General features: G+C 33.3%; 1 protein-coding gene across 1 annotated transcript in view; it reads right to left on the bottom strand.

Annotated features, from left to right (window-relative positions):
- MDGA2 (MAM domain containing glycosylphosphatidylinositol anchor 2) overlaps positions 1-15,810 on the bottom strand; it is a 639,286-nt gene that overhangs the window by 470,674 nt on the left and 152,802 nt on the right. Inside the window, 1 exon segment of the mRNA XM_031952914.1 lies at positions 2,002-2,176. Within this exon segment, the coding sequence (XP_031808774.1) occupies positions 2,002-2,176 (175 nt within the window).

Raw genomic sequence — 15,810 nt, 5'->3', positions numbered from 1 at the left:
AAGTCATTTGTTTCTAAAATCCCAGTAAAGAAACAGTAAGAAGAAGCTTTCTTAGCTCTTTACTTACAATACACATCCACTCTAATTGACTTTATTGCTGGGGATCCCAATTGATAGTTTTAAGTACTAAACCTTTAAAAAATTGTAAACAGTCAAAGAGAGAATCAGCACACAAGGAAGATCTTTACTTCTTTGGATTAGGAAGGGGAAGCAGGAGAAAGTATTCTCCCCCTCCTCCCAACCATATGCCATGTAATCTGGCAGCAGAGCTACTTGCTCCGGAAATATCATTTCACTCCACAGTTATAAAGTCAGTTCAAGAGATTTTGAGTCACAGTTGAATAATCAGACTACAGATACATTCAAAGAGGGAGTCACCCAAGGCTAAAAAATGTTTGATAGAATGGGACCTCTAGAAGCAAAGAGAGCTGATTATTAACTGAAGAAATAATCTAGCTCTGGCAGTTGGGCTATAGAGAGGAATTAATTCTGAGTTACATCCAGCTGAGCTACAGAAATGCTACATCCAAAGATCAGACTTTCTTAGGATTCTATAGCAGAGCTTCTTAAACTTTTTCCAACCACCACCTCTTTGGATGTGAGAAATTTTTACATTATCCTTTAGACCTGAAATGACGCTACATGAGGTTAGGTATATAGATATATAAAATAGGTATGCAAATCAAAGATTAACTGACAATAAGTCATAATTTCATGGCCTCTACATTTAGATATGTGATATTAATCTACAGGAGAGAAAGAAATTTTAGTACCTAAGAAGTGAGCTTTCCTGACCTTGTGTATCTTATATATATGTATCACTCCTGTTGATGTTTTAAGTTTGTGCTCACTCTTTCAATGAATCCTTTGTGAATTTATTCAAGACTAACTCACATTTAAGCTTCTAAACTACAGTAAGAAATCTGACTACAGACTTTTTAGGATATCAGAATAATAACCACCCTCTGGAATATAACCCACAAGTGTAAATGAAAACTGGAAAAATATGTCATAGAGGTCACTTCATCTGCAAAAGAATAGAAAATACTAAAATCTTAAAAATGAAAAAACTATAAGTAGTAATAAAAAAACACTTGGTGGAAATAAATAGAAAATAATTTGAATTTAAGGTGATATAAAAAAAAAAAGAACATGGATGACTAGAAAAATAGTGAGGCCTTAACAGAAATGAAAAAGAGAAGAGATAATGATTCCTAGTGACCACTGTGATTTTTTGAATGTATTATTTGTTGTTGTAGTTATAATGACAGACTTCCAATAAGGAGTCACTTAAGTTAAGTGGTTCTAATGTCATAAAATGTATAGACATGGTAGATAGATTGAGCTTTTCTACTATCTTTTTACTCCTGACCAATTCTGACCTTATGAAAAGTAGCAATGATCACAGCTTCTGACTGATTGAGACTGCTAGCCAACTGCAGTAAGTTGTGACACATATCTATCCCTAAGATACTAGAATAAATGAAATCCGAGCTTCCTTAAAATCATTCAAAGTTAATTCATTAGCTCATTAACTCACTTATTCATTTACAGATGTATTATTTAAACCTTTTTTATGGGAGTGAACTAGAGGGGATTTGGACTCGTGGTTTTATCACTATAAAAAATTCCTAGTGTGGAGATGCCTACACTCAATGCTGATCAACAATACCCCTATCGTCAACTCAAAAGTCTTAGAAACTTGTCATTAAACACTAGGTTACTAAATTCTCTAGACTCACTCAACTAGTATAATTTAGAAGCAATCTGTAAATAAGTTCTCTTAATCTGCTATTTCAAATTGCCTGTCTACTCCAATATACTAAGGAAGATTCCTTAATTGAATTCTCACTGTGCTCTATCTTAAACATTACATTGCTACACAGAATTTGTATCATTTAGTGACATTAGCGAGAAAATCTTAATGGTTATTTAAGTCATTTGTTTCTAAAATCCCAGTAAAGAAACAGTAAGAAGAAGCTTTCTTAGCTCTTTACTTACAATACACATCCACTCTAATTGACTTTATTGCTGGGGATCCCAAGCCATTTTCTGCTTTACAGTAGTATCGGCCTCCTTGGTGTCTCTGAATATTTGAAATCCTCAAAGTCTCATTGAAGACACTTGAATCTTGAAATCTGTCAGAGGCACTTCCTGCTGTTTTGGTCCACCTGATCTGAGCAAGTATTCAAAAAAATTGTTACTTTAGGTTAGTTGTAAACTCACAAAACAAAATAATATGCAATGACATCTCTGAACAATATACTTTCTAAGCTGATAATCCATCTCATTCCTCTGAAAGAATGTTTAAAAACTTTCCTTCATGAGTTTTATAAGTGAAGTACAGTTTATAATTTTTCTTTGATCATCCAGCTTTTAAAAGCAAATGATATTGATTTGGTGATCTAAAACTGACAAAGTTTTTAATACATTATTTCATTTGAGCTTCACAAAAACTGAGAGGAATTAAGTACATTATTATCTCCATTTTGTGTAACAAAAGTTCACAGATGTTATGCAATATCACTTTCAGTGATTTACACATAAATAGGTAACTGAAATTTCATTACAAGGAAATCAGCATTGTTTCCATTTATATTGAGTTCTCTGGGGGAGGGGAGGACAACTACAAAGGTCATAATTTTTTTTTTAAAAAAGGATGATGAGATCATGAACATTTCACAATTACAACTAGAAAAATAGTTCTCAACCAAACAAGAAACATTATAGATTATAAAAGATAAAACAGAATGTTTTGATTGTGTAAAACTAAAAATATTTTGTGTATACTCTATGAACCAGCATTACCACCATTAATTAGGTCTGTCTCCCAAAGAGATCCAAAACAGGGGAGAAGAAATTATTTGTATAAAAATATTTATAGCAGCCCTTTTTTTTGTGGTGACTAAGAATTGTAAATTGAGGGAATATCCTTCAATTAGGGAATAACATAAGAGGTTGTGTAAACAAGTTGTGTTTTATATGTGTGTGTATTATATACATACACACACACACACACACATATGAATATCATTGTGCTGTAAGTAATAACAAACAGTGGATTTTTTCTTTCTCATTTTTTCCCTTTTGATCTGATTTTTCTTATGCATCATGATGAATATGAAAAATACATTTAGAAGAATTACACATGTTTAACCTAAATTGGATTGCTTGCTTTCTAGGAGAGGGGGCAGAGTGGGAGAGAGGGAGAAAATTTTGGAACAAAAGGTTTTGCAAAGGTGAATGTTGAAAACAATGCTCGAATATATTTAGAAAAATAAAAAAAAAGCTATTTTCAGGAAAGAAATGACAAGTCTGAAGATTTTTAGAAAAACCTGTAAAGACGTACATAAACTGATAAAAAAATAAAATGAGCAGAAGCAGGAGAACACTGTATACAGTAAGAGAAATATTGTTAAGGTGAACAACTGTGATAAGACTTAGCTATTCTCAACAACAAAATGAACCAAGATAATTACAAAGGACACATGATGAAAAATGCCTCCAGAGAAAGAACCTATGTTTTCTGAACAGACTGAAATATTGTATTTTTCACTTTCTTTATGCTTCTTTTTTTGTTCTAGTTTTCTTGCACACATATGGAAATGTTTTATGTGATTTCACATGACTTTTTTTACTGTCTTATGGAAAGAGAAGGGGAAAGAAGGAGGCATAGAATTTGTTACTCAAAACTTTAAAAAAATATGAATGTTAAAAAATTTACATGCACTTTAGAGAAAAGAAGATTTTTTTAAAAATAATTGATGTATTTTTCATTAACAAAATCAATAATGAATTTCAAAAGTAAATATAGTTTGACAAAAATTTAGAGCATCACTGGTAAAAGTATGCTATCCACATTATATAGAAAATCAAATAAGAAATAAAAATAAGAACTATTTTTAAAATAATATCTACCTATAAGTGATAATATGAAAACATACCTCATATTATGATTTTAAAAAGTAAATTAAAATAACTCAGAAGTTTCAATTCTCATTTTTCAAATTGTCAAAGGCAAGAAAAAACATGCTATTTTGGAAGAAAGAGTAAAGCTCAATAATAGCAGAGATATGAATGTTTTGACTATCAATTTAAAATTACACAAAAGGCCATAATTCCCACTGTTCAGTTTATGCTCCAAGGAAGATGAAGACAGAAACAAAAGTGTTACATACCAACATATCCATAATAGCATTCTTAATAGTGTCAAAGAACTGAGAATAAAGTCATTCATACAATTGCAGAATAGCTAAAAAAAAAAAAAAACTGAGGTAAATAAATGTAAGAGTACTATAAGGAAGGAAGGCTATAAGAAATTCAGAGAAATGTGCAAAACTTTAAATGAACAGATAAAGAGAAATAAGCAGAATGAAAAGAAGAGCATCTATTAGATTTTTAATTTGAACAGTTAAATTTAGATTTAGAATTTAGAATTAGATTTTTAATTTAATTTTAATTTTAATTTAATTTAATGTTATAATTTTAAAGGTGGTCAGAAGGATTCTGCATAGAAAGAGAGCATGGGAGTCAATTATGATGGGATGATTAAAAAAAAAATGGATGACTAAGAGAGATGGCAAAAGACAATGGGGAAGGAGAAGAATGGATAACAACTACCTTACAATATAGAAGCAGGTAAGGAGAAACTTTTATAGTGAATGGGGAAATGTAAAGGAATGAATAGTAAGCAATATACACACACAAACACACATATATACATACATATATGTACACACACTCAATTTGGAGACGTAGGAAGGGAAGGAGATAAGAGAAAAGATGCAATGATAAAAGGGAAGGCAGATAAAGGAAGATAGAAGGCAATGTTTAAAAGTAAAACAGACTTTAGAGAAGGAACAGGACAGACAGAGAAACAGAAAAGATCAAGATAAATGAACAGCTAGAAATTATAAATAGGTATCAGAATGATATCAGAAAAGCAAAAGCAAAAGTAGAACTAATTAAAAGGAATAAATAGGGAAATTAAATATTGCTAAAAGACACCATAAACATTGAATAAATATCAATAGTAAACATATATGCATCAAATCATTGAGCATGCAAATTAGAAGAAACAATCTGAAGCAGGTTGTGGTCCCTTTAAGAAACTGCATTTGTGATTCCTTTCAGATTGATTTGTGATTCCTTTCAGATTACTTCCAGCCCCTCCTGGCTGATGCATTATCAATTCAGGAAGCCTTTGATTCACAAATCCTGGTCAAAAACATCCCTTTAAATTCCAATAGAAGATCCGGGCTTGTCCCAGCCCCTATCGGATCTGACCCAATTTGGGCTATCCCAGCACCCTTTCTGATGATCTGCTTGGGTTTCCCAACCCCCACCAAGAAAATTCTAGCCCTCGATGAAACCCAGTGAGGAGCCAACTTGGGACACCACCCACAGGCCCCCCCATTAGCTAAATCTCTCATTATAAAAAGTGCCAAACTAAAATCCTCTCTTTGCAGAAATTCCAAACATGCTAGCTATACCATGCTTGGCATCCCAAGGAACCTCTGCCCACTGGAATACTCTTTTCCAATGCCATCTTCTCTTTCCCCTCACCTATTTCCTTAACCAGATTTTAACCTTACTTCCAATCCCCATAATAAACCTCTTTTATCAATCTAGGTTTTCAGGTCTGTAAATTCCTTTACAGGGGACTTCTTGTGCCACCAGAATGGAATTCCCCAAAACTCCCTACCCTTGCGCCAAATCCCAAGGGGATGCAGGGAACCAAACTTACCCTGAACCCCAAATCTACCACTTGACCTCATTAAACTCCCTGACTACCAGAAACCCTAATTTCATTTGGTTCCCCAAATCTAAACCTCATCAAAACCATGATTTAATTAAAGAGAATGGAAACAATGATACAGCATACCAAAATATGTGGGATGTAACCAAAGCAATACTTAGGGATAAATTTATATTTCAAAATGTGTACATCAACAAAAGAATCAGATTTATACATTAGGCATGCAACTAAAAAATATTAAAATAAAAATAAATGGAAAATCACTAATTATACACAAAAATAGAAATCTTGAAAATCAAAGGAGAAATTAATAAAGAAAAATAAAGAAAACAAAACAAAATAAAATGAGGAATTAGTTTTATAAGAAAAATAATAAAATAAATATCATAAGTTAATCTGTTTTTTTCTTTAAAAGCTTTATTTAAAATAAATACAAAATTGAAAAAATAGCCATGTGAACCATAGAATGAGTTCAAAATATAAAATAATAAAATTCCATTTCAAGAAAGACTATATAATAAATAGCACCTATTGTGTGCAGAGCTTTTCTTTGTTCCTTGTAGGTTTTTGTTGTTGTTGTTCTCTGCTGTACATTTTTTTTACTTTATTCTTTTTTTTTTTATTTCCTACCCCCCTCCACTACAAGAAGACTCTAATTAGAAGTAGATACACACATACATACATACATAGACATCTCTAATCATAGATATTTACACTCACTATATAAGACCAAACTATTTTTGTTTGTCCTTTGTTTCTCTGAATATGGATAACACCTTTCTTCTTTGATAGTTAAAAGATATGAACAGACAATTTTCAGATGAAGAAATTAAAGACATTTCTAGTTGATGTAATATATCTTCTAGGGGAGACAGCAATAATTTTGAACAATTTAATTTTAAGGTCCCTTGAGCTTAAGGGGCTCTGTTCTAACAATAATTTAGTGATTTTAAGTTCTCTGGCTTTGGAATCTGGCCCTGGAAACTCCCACATCCAATTTATTGTAAAATCTTCTGGCTTCAGGATAGTCCCATAGATCAAATTCCTGAGACCATAGTGACCACTTTTCAGCTCCTTGCTGACTGTCAGATAGACAGTCTTGTTGGTCAGTGAGAATCAAATTCCAGAGACCACTCCTTGGTCTTACCTGGGGGCCATAAAATTAGCATATCTATAACATGAAGAACTAGATAAATGTTTCTTCTTCTATTTCTTTGCTAAATTCTCTGGGAATTTAGACAACTTGTAATGGCATTACAATTACAATAAACTTTGCCCCTTGACTAGGAAATGGGTTCAAGCCTGCAAATTCTTTTGAGACATCTCATGACACTAATGTATGACCCTAACCTTTTGAGGTCCTTCCCAACTTCAACATAGTCATATTAAAAAAATGCTCCAAAACATTATTGACTAGAGAAATACAAATTAAGACAACCCTGAGATACCATATCATGTTGTGCCACAGTTCTCTAATTGTCCTGCCTCAGTTTCCTTAAACTGTTCTGCCTCAGTTTCCCTGAACTGTTTTGCCTCAGTTCCTTTTATTGTTCTGACTAAATGCCTCTGGTTGCAACACCTCCCCTCCTGCTCATTAGGACTGAGTTAATTAGGGTTGTGACCACTCTGGCAATACAAAAGATAAAACTTCAGATGTCCTATCTCAGATATCTAATTGGCATTGTCTATCTCTATCTCTTCAGACTTCCTGGCTCTAGGTTGACTGTCTCCTTTACTCCCAATTTGTAAGAATTTATGGCCCTACCCCACACTTGTCAGAACCATATTGATGGTCCATTCCCACTCTCAGTGCTTGGACTTCCCCCCTGCTTTGGTTTACTCTGGTAACTGAGAACCAGGTGTACATATATTTCATGGGAAACTCACATTTGCTGCTGGATGCTTTGAAACATCAGCCCTAGAGGCAATGTTCTGGGGCACAATCTCTCCTTCACAAATAAAATATTAAAAACTCTCTCATCTCTATCTTGCCTCAGTTTCTCCAGCATTACAATCACACCTCTCAGATTGGCTAAAATGACAGGAAAAGATAATGATAAAGGGGATGTGAGAAAACTGAGACATTAATTCATTATTGGCAGAGTTGTGAAATGATCCAACTATTTGGGAGAGCAAATTGGAATTATGTCCAAAGGGCTATAAAACTATGCATACCTTTTGATCCAGCAACATCTCTACTGGATGTATATCCCAAAGATTATCATAAAAGATCATAAGAGATGGGAAAAGACCCACATGTGCAAAAATGGTTGTAATAGTTCTTTTTGTGGTTCCAAGTAATTGAAAATTGATTAGATGTTTATCAATTGGGAAATGGCTGAATGAGTTTTCCATCCCAAGTCTCTTGGAATTATCTTGGATCTTAAAATGGCTCTTTTCAACAATGACATAATTCAAGACAATTCCAATAGATATGGGATGGAAAATGCCATCTGCATCCAGAGAAAGAACTATGAAGACTGAATGCATATTGAAGCGTACGATTTTCACTTTTTTTCTATTGTTTTTTCTTTCTCAGGGTTTTTTCCTTTCATTTTGATTTTTCTTTCACAACATGATATTGTAAAAATATGTTTAAAATTGTTGTACATGTTTTACTTAAATCAGATTTCTTGATGTCTTGGGGAGGGGAGAGAGAAGGGAGAAAAGGAGAAAAAAATGGAACTTAAAATCTTACAAAAGTGAATATGGAGAATTTTCTTTAGATGTAATTGTGAAAAAATAAATACTATTAAGTGCAGGAGAAAGAATGTATCTCCTACTGAGAACTAGGAAAGTTCTTCTTTTCTAACCTTTTAAATAACCTGATCATTTAATATTAATGTTGAGTACCCATATAAAATGTATTTAGGAATGTGGTATATGGTATTGGTGTAAGCCTCATTTCTGCCAGATTGCTTTCCAGTTTTCCTAGTAGCTTTTCTCAAATAAGGAATTTTTTCCCCAGGTAATTTCTATTTTATATTTTATCAAATACTGGAATGTTAATAAATTCCTTATTTTTAAATTATTTATCTAGTCTATTACATTTATTTTTCTCTGTTATTTATCTAATACTAGATATTTTTCATGACTGCTGCTTTAGATTGAAGTCTAGCCTCTTTAATTTTATTTTCATCATTGCTCTTGATATTCTTCTTTTTTTTACAAATGAATTTTGTTATAATTTTATTGTTCTATAAACTATACCCTTGGTTTTTTAATTGTTATAGCATTAAAAGAGTAAATTAACTTTGCTAGCACTGCAGTATTTATTGTATTGAAAATCCTACCCATGAACAAAGTTTCAGATTATAAAATAAATCCTTAAAAATCACCTACATTTATATATATATAAACATATCTTTATATATATATATATATATATATATATATATATATATATATTTATACATATATCTATCATAAGATCCAAGATGCAAAAATAGAAAGAAAAATTGCGAATTTAGTGGAATCCTGGGCTTCATTGTTTTTCCCCCAGACCATTAAAGTGTCCTTTTAAATGGTCTACCAATATCCAGTCTCTATCATCTCCAATCCATCTTCCATGTAACTTACAAATCAATATTTTTTAAGCATGGACTTAAATAATAATTATTTATTTGTGAAAAAAATTTATGTTGGGCAAATGTATTGCATATTATGTTACACATACTATAACATATTTGCCATTTGTAAACATGGATTAAATAGTACACACATTTCTTTGGTGCTTTAGTCATTTCCTGTTAGGCCACAGTTTCCTTTGATTGTTCTACCTCAGTTTCCCTAATTGTTCTACCTCAATTTCCCTGAATTGTTCTGCCTCAATCCCCTTGATTGCAACACCACCCCCACCTCCCCACACACACCCCTGACCATTAGGACTGATACAATTTAGGGCTGGCTACTCTAAGGTTATAAACTGTAAATGTTTAATCCCAGATAAGATTATCCCAGATAATCCCTTCTATCTTAGACATCATGACTCTAGACCTTTCCAATTTATCAGAATGATGAGTGCTCACTCTGCCTCCCCTCCCTTCTGTCTTTGTTCTTCCTTATCACTAAAAATTTATAAAGAATCACTGGAATCTCACATTTGATACTGGATACTTGGAGACAAGAGTCGGATCTGGTCAATTAAGTAAGCTCTCCAATAAACAAAATATTATAACTCTCTAATCTCTATCTTGCTTCAGTTTTTCTGGTATTATATCCTTGATTGTTTTCTGTGTATATCCTAACATAATAATAATATAACTCAGAATGATGACAACAGTTGTTGAGTTGTGGATCAATTCTTCATTACCCCATTTGAAATTTTCTTGCCAAGGATATAAGAATGGTTTGTCATTTCTTTTTCCAGCTCATTTTATAGTCGAGGAACTGAGACAACCAAGATTAACTGTCTTGCTCTGGGTCACACAGCTATGTCAGAAATAGGATTTAATTTTAAAAGATGAGTCTTCCAGATTGCAAGCCCAGTGCTCCATTCATTTAAATAGAACTTTACAACTTACAAAAAACTTTTTCCATAAAATAACAGATAACATTTAAATAGGTCTTTATAACTTATAAAGAGCTTTCTCCACAAAAGTTGGCGGGTAAAGAGTACATTTTTTACTATTGCAATGTTAAAGGGAAAGTAACAAATTAAAGCTTGAGTAAATGAAGTTATTGACCCATGGCTGTATTAGTTAATAAGTGTCAGTGCTAGGATACTCCTTGACTACAGCTTCACCATCAAATTTCTAAGTAACACAATATTGATTTTGTATCATTACAGCTGACAGTAATTAAACTTCAATAAATAAAATTCACAACCTGTGTCAGTCTATTAAAGATTTTTATTTTCCATAAGCTTCAACAAGAAAAAATATGAAATGCCACAGATTTTGGGAAAATATCCTGTTAGAGATGATATAAGTAAATTCTTTCTTATGTAGTGATTATTGCATTTTGACTGGATTACTATTACTGACACAGTTGGAAAAGCAAAAACACAGCATGAGGCTATTTCCATTAAGGAATATGTAATTCTATAACAAGCTCTGAGTCTGCAGGGTTTCTGTTCTTTGGTGCTTAAGTGTCTAATTAAGATGCTGTTCCAAAAAGCAAACTAATTTCTCTTTTTTTCCATTTAGTTTAACTGTACTATTTATTTTCAATTGAGTGATATTTAAAATTTGACTACTATTTTGAAGGTATATTCTAAAAAGGCAACACAATTTGTCCTATCCATGTTATAAAATCCTAATAATTTCTATTGCACATGTAGCACATAAAAAATTTATTGCATTGGTCCAAAAGAATAGATTATAGAGACATTTATTTGAAGAAGGCATTGTAGACTGGCAAATCAATTATAGTTATTCAAACAACTATATGCTAGATATGTGCAAACTAAGTGGTACAACACTGGCCCTGGCACCAAGAAAATTCATCTTCCTGAGTTCAAACCTGGCTTCAGCTATGTGTGATTCAGGACAAGTCACTTAGCCATGTTTGTTTCAATTTCTCATTTGTAAAATGTGTTGGACTAGAAAATAAGTGGAGAAGAAAATGCTTTGTCTCTACCAATTCCCAGACTTTCTAATAGGGCTAAGAAGGAAGCATATCTAGTGACTTGATAAATCATTGTGTGGTTCCTCTCTGTGACCCTCTTCCAGGTCATATTCACATCACTGTCTTGTCTGTTCTGATAATTTTGGGGCTTGATTTCCCTGTGTAGGCTATCTCCCCTTCTTCCCATCCACAGATGGGATGTCCCTGTTATTTCTTAAGAACTCCAGATAGTTACTGCTAGTTTGGGGAAACTAAAAAGACATTTTTACCTTCTCTGAAGGACTTAGTTTTCTCAGGTTCAAACCATAGTCCATAGTCCTGGCTCTTTAGTTGGTTTGTAATGGTTGGGAGCCTGGTTACTGATAATGGTGCCATGGTGTTTTCCTCTAAGCAGCAATCACATAGTCATGAGCCTGTCTTTCTTTCCTTTTGCAAGGCATATGAACCTGTTTATTAGATTAATTTTTATTGCAAAATCTGCACCAGCTTCATGGCCTTTCCTTTCATTATGTCCAATCCAGAAAAACATGTATTCAGCTCCTATTTCAGTAAATTGTTTTTTATTTGCCAGCCTTGTTTCACTCAGGTTTGCTATTTGGATATAATACTTGTTAAGTTTTCTCATAACAAGAGCTGAAAATTCAGGAGGATCTGCAAGAAAATATAGGTGAGAAGATCTACAGAGCTCTTCTGCTGACTTGAATTGTATGCTCCTAAAACCTCCTAAAACCTAAAGTATACCAGCACCATGCAAGTAAATTGAATTACTGAATTGTTTCCATTTAGATTGCCTTAAAAAGATTCTGAAGATCACCTAGCAGAATAAGGTACCAGACACTGAGGTCCTTTCTTGAACTCAACTGCCACACATTCCAACTCTACTGCAGAGAGCACAACTCTACTATAATGACCACATTATTTGAATGTCAAATGTATGCTTGCTAAAAGACTTTTTTATGGAGAACTCAGATTGAGCCAGCCTTACAGGATGATCAGAAAAAGCAATATAAGGACACTTTCAAGGTCTTTCTTAAGAACTTTAGAATTAATTGTATGATATGGAAGACAATGGCACAGTATCACCCAGGATGACATGCCCTTATCAGAGAAGGTGCTGTGCTCTATGAGCAAAGGAGAATTGAATTAGCTCAGAAAAATGTTAGATGCACACTTAGAGAAGGCACCTCAAACATTTATAAGGACTATTTTGTGTACACTTGTAGCAGAGCATTCTAACCTCATATTGGTCTGATTAGCCACAGTCAGACACACTGTACCTCAGTCTAAATATAATGATGTCATTGTGGTCCTCTAACCATAAGTTAATATGTAAAGAAGGCAATTTTTTAAATCAAGTTTTTAAAAAGAAACTTTCATGCCCAACCTGTACCAGATGTAAAACTATATTTGATGACAACAGTCATCAAAACCATTTGGTATTGGCTATTAGAGTAGTTGATCAGTGCAATAGGTAAGATTCACAAGACACAATAATCTAGTCTAGTGTTCAATAAACCTAAACATCTTCTGGGATAAGAACCCACTATTTGACAAAAATTCCTGGGAAAATTGGAAAATAGTATGTCAGAAACTACGCACTGACCAACACTTAATACCCTATACCAAGATAAGTTCAAAATGGGTTTATGATTTAGACATAAAGAGTGATTCAATAAGCTAAATAGGAGAACAAGGAATAGTTTACCTCTCAGATCTGTGGGAAAGGAAGAAAGAAAAACTAGAGAACATTATGAAATGCAAAATGGATAATTTTGATTATACCAAATTAAAAAGATTATATACAAACAAAACCAAGGTAGACAAGATTAAAAGAGAAGCAGAAAACTAGGAGTGGAGGGAATTTTATATATAAGGGTTCTGAAAAGATCTCATCTCTAAAATATTTAGAAAATTGACTCAAATTTATAAGAATACAAGCCATTTTCCAGCTGATAAAAGATCAAAGAATATGAACAAACAATTTTCAGATGAAGAAATTAAAGCTATTTCCAGTTATATGAAAAAATATTCTAAGTCATTATTGATCACAGAAATGCAAATTAATACATCTTTGAGGTATCACTACACACCTTTCAGATTGGCTAAGATGACAGGAAAAGATAATGATGAATGTTGGAGGGGATGCGGGAAAACTGGAACACTAATACATTGTTGGTAGAGTTGTGAACTGATTCAACCATTCTGGAGGAAATTTGGAATTTAGCCAGAGGGCTATCAAACTGTGCATACTCTTTGGTCCAGCAGTATCTCTACTAAGTCTATATCCCAAAGTGATCATAAAAAATGGAAAAGGACTCACATGTGCAAAAAGCAGCTCTTTTTGTAGTGCAAGGAACTGGAAACTGGGTGGATGTCCATCAGTTGGAGAATGGTTGAATAAATTATGGTATATGAATGTTATGAAATGTTGAAATGAAATATGGTATATGAATGTTATGAAATATGAATTATTCTATGAGAAACAATCAGCAGGATGATTTCAGAAAAGCTTGGAAAGACTTACATGAACTGATGCTAAGTGAAGTGAGTAGTTGTGTTTTTTCTTCTTTAAAATAATAATGGTTCTCTCTGGGAGAAAGCAGGGTGGTTTCTCAGGGAGGTTTTCTGGAGGCAGCCTTAGTTTCAGTTAAAATCAATAATTACTCCAAATGCAGCCAGGTGCTAAAAGTTCAGATCTTTTATTATCTCCAGTATAGCCCAGTTAGTTTTTCTTAGAGGCCTATCTTTCTGCTTGGTTCTAAGAGCTCTTGCAGCTTTGTCCTTGGCTTCTGCCTCTGCTGTCTTAAGCCTACAGCCAGCACCAAGGTAAAAATTGTAATAAATCTTTCTTGCCTCCAAGAGAAGGCTTGTGGGCTTCCTCCCAGAGTGCTCCTCTCCGACCCCTGGGAATGTTCCGAAGTAATTCCTTTGACTGGCTCCCTGAAGCTCTATTTATGCTCCTTCTCCGAGAGTGGGATTGTGGGATATCTCCCAGTGTGTTCTCTGGCCCTAAGAGCTTCAAGGGAGGTGTGAATTGGGATATCTCATACTAAACTCTGAAATCTCCCAAACGTGTGAACTCCAATGAGTACTTAAATACTTCTTTCTTGCTTATATGAGCTCTCTAAAGGTGTGAACACAAGCATTGTTTCTATCGGTTGTACTTAGTACCTTGTTTCAAGTTCTGGCTCATAACATCTGCTTGTAAGATCAAATCAATCATACTGAACCATGCTAAATTAGATAATCATTGTCTCTATCAACTCTAATGACTTAATAGTTTGTAAAGATTCCAACAGGTAATAGCAAGAGAACATTGTACACAGCAAATAGAAATTTATGCGATGATGAATTCTGATGGATGGGACTCTTTTCAACAGTGAGGTGATTCAAGCCTTGTGATGGACTTGTAATAGAGAGAACCATCTGCATCCAGAGAGAGGATTGGGGGGATCGAGTATGGATCATAACATAATATTTTCACTTTTTTGTTGTTTTCTTGCATTTTTGTTTTGTTTCTCATTTTTTCCTTTTTGATCTGATTTTTCTTATGTAGCATGATGTTATGTATAGAATGTATAGAATAGAAATATGTATAGAAGAATTGCACATGTTTAACATATATTGGATTGCTTGTTGTCTAGGAGAGGAGGTGGGGGAAAGGAAAGGAGAAAAAATTTGGAACACAAGGTTTTTACAAGGTGAATATTGAAAATTATCTATATATGTTTTAAAAATAAAAGCTAAAAAAGAAAAAATTAATTATTCTTTAAATGTTCAGTAGAATGCATTTATTAATCTATATGTATGTTCCTGAGAATATTTTTTAGAAATCTCATTAATAGTTTATTCAATTTCTTTTTCTAAGATAAGGTGATTTAAGTATTCTATCTTCTCTTCTGTTAATCTGGTCAGTTGAAATTTTGCAAATATTCATCCATTTCATTTGGATTTTAAGATGCATTGGCATATAATTGGAGAAAATAGCCTGTAATAATTGCTTTATCTTCATTGGTGATGAATTCATCCTTTCCATTTTTATTCTCCTTTATCTTCTCCCCCCTAGTTTTTCCATTTCTCTTTATCCCATTCCTATTAATCTACAGACTCTTCTATACCCTACTCTGTCTTACTCCCTCCCCTTCTTATTTCTTTATAGGTTTTGGAAGTGCTATACTCCTCTGTATGCATATGTATTGTTCCCTCTTTAACTTATTTCCTATGTGAGTGGGATTCCAAAACTACTTCCCATAATCCCCCATCTAATTCCCTTGTGTCAGTTCTGCTCTTGCATCTCATTTGTATAATGTTATTACACTTTACCTTTTCCTACATGGTTTTGCATTTTACAATCACATCATACTAAAAGCTCTTCCCCAATCTTTCTTTTGAACTAGCCAATTAGTAATGACAATCTTAAGATATGCTTTACATTTCCATATATAAAACATGAAAAATTTGTCCTTAGCAAGTCCCCTGAAATT

This window comes from Sarcophilus harrisii, chromosome 2 (assembly GCF_902635505.1).
Source record: "Sarcophilus harrisii chromosome 2, mSarHar1.11, whole genome shotgun sequence".
Lineage (NCBI taxonomy): Eukaryota > Metazoa > Chordata > Mammalia > Dasyuromorphia > Dasyuridae > Sarcophilus > Sarcophilus harrisii.
Note: the sequence above shows the minus strand (reverse complement) of the source record. Positions and strands in the feature narration are given on the sequence as shown.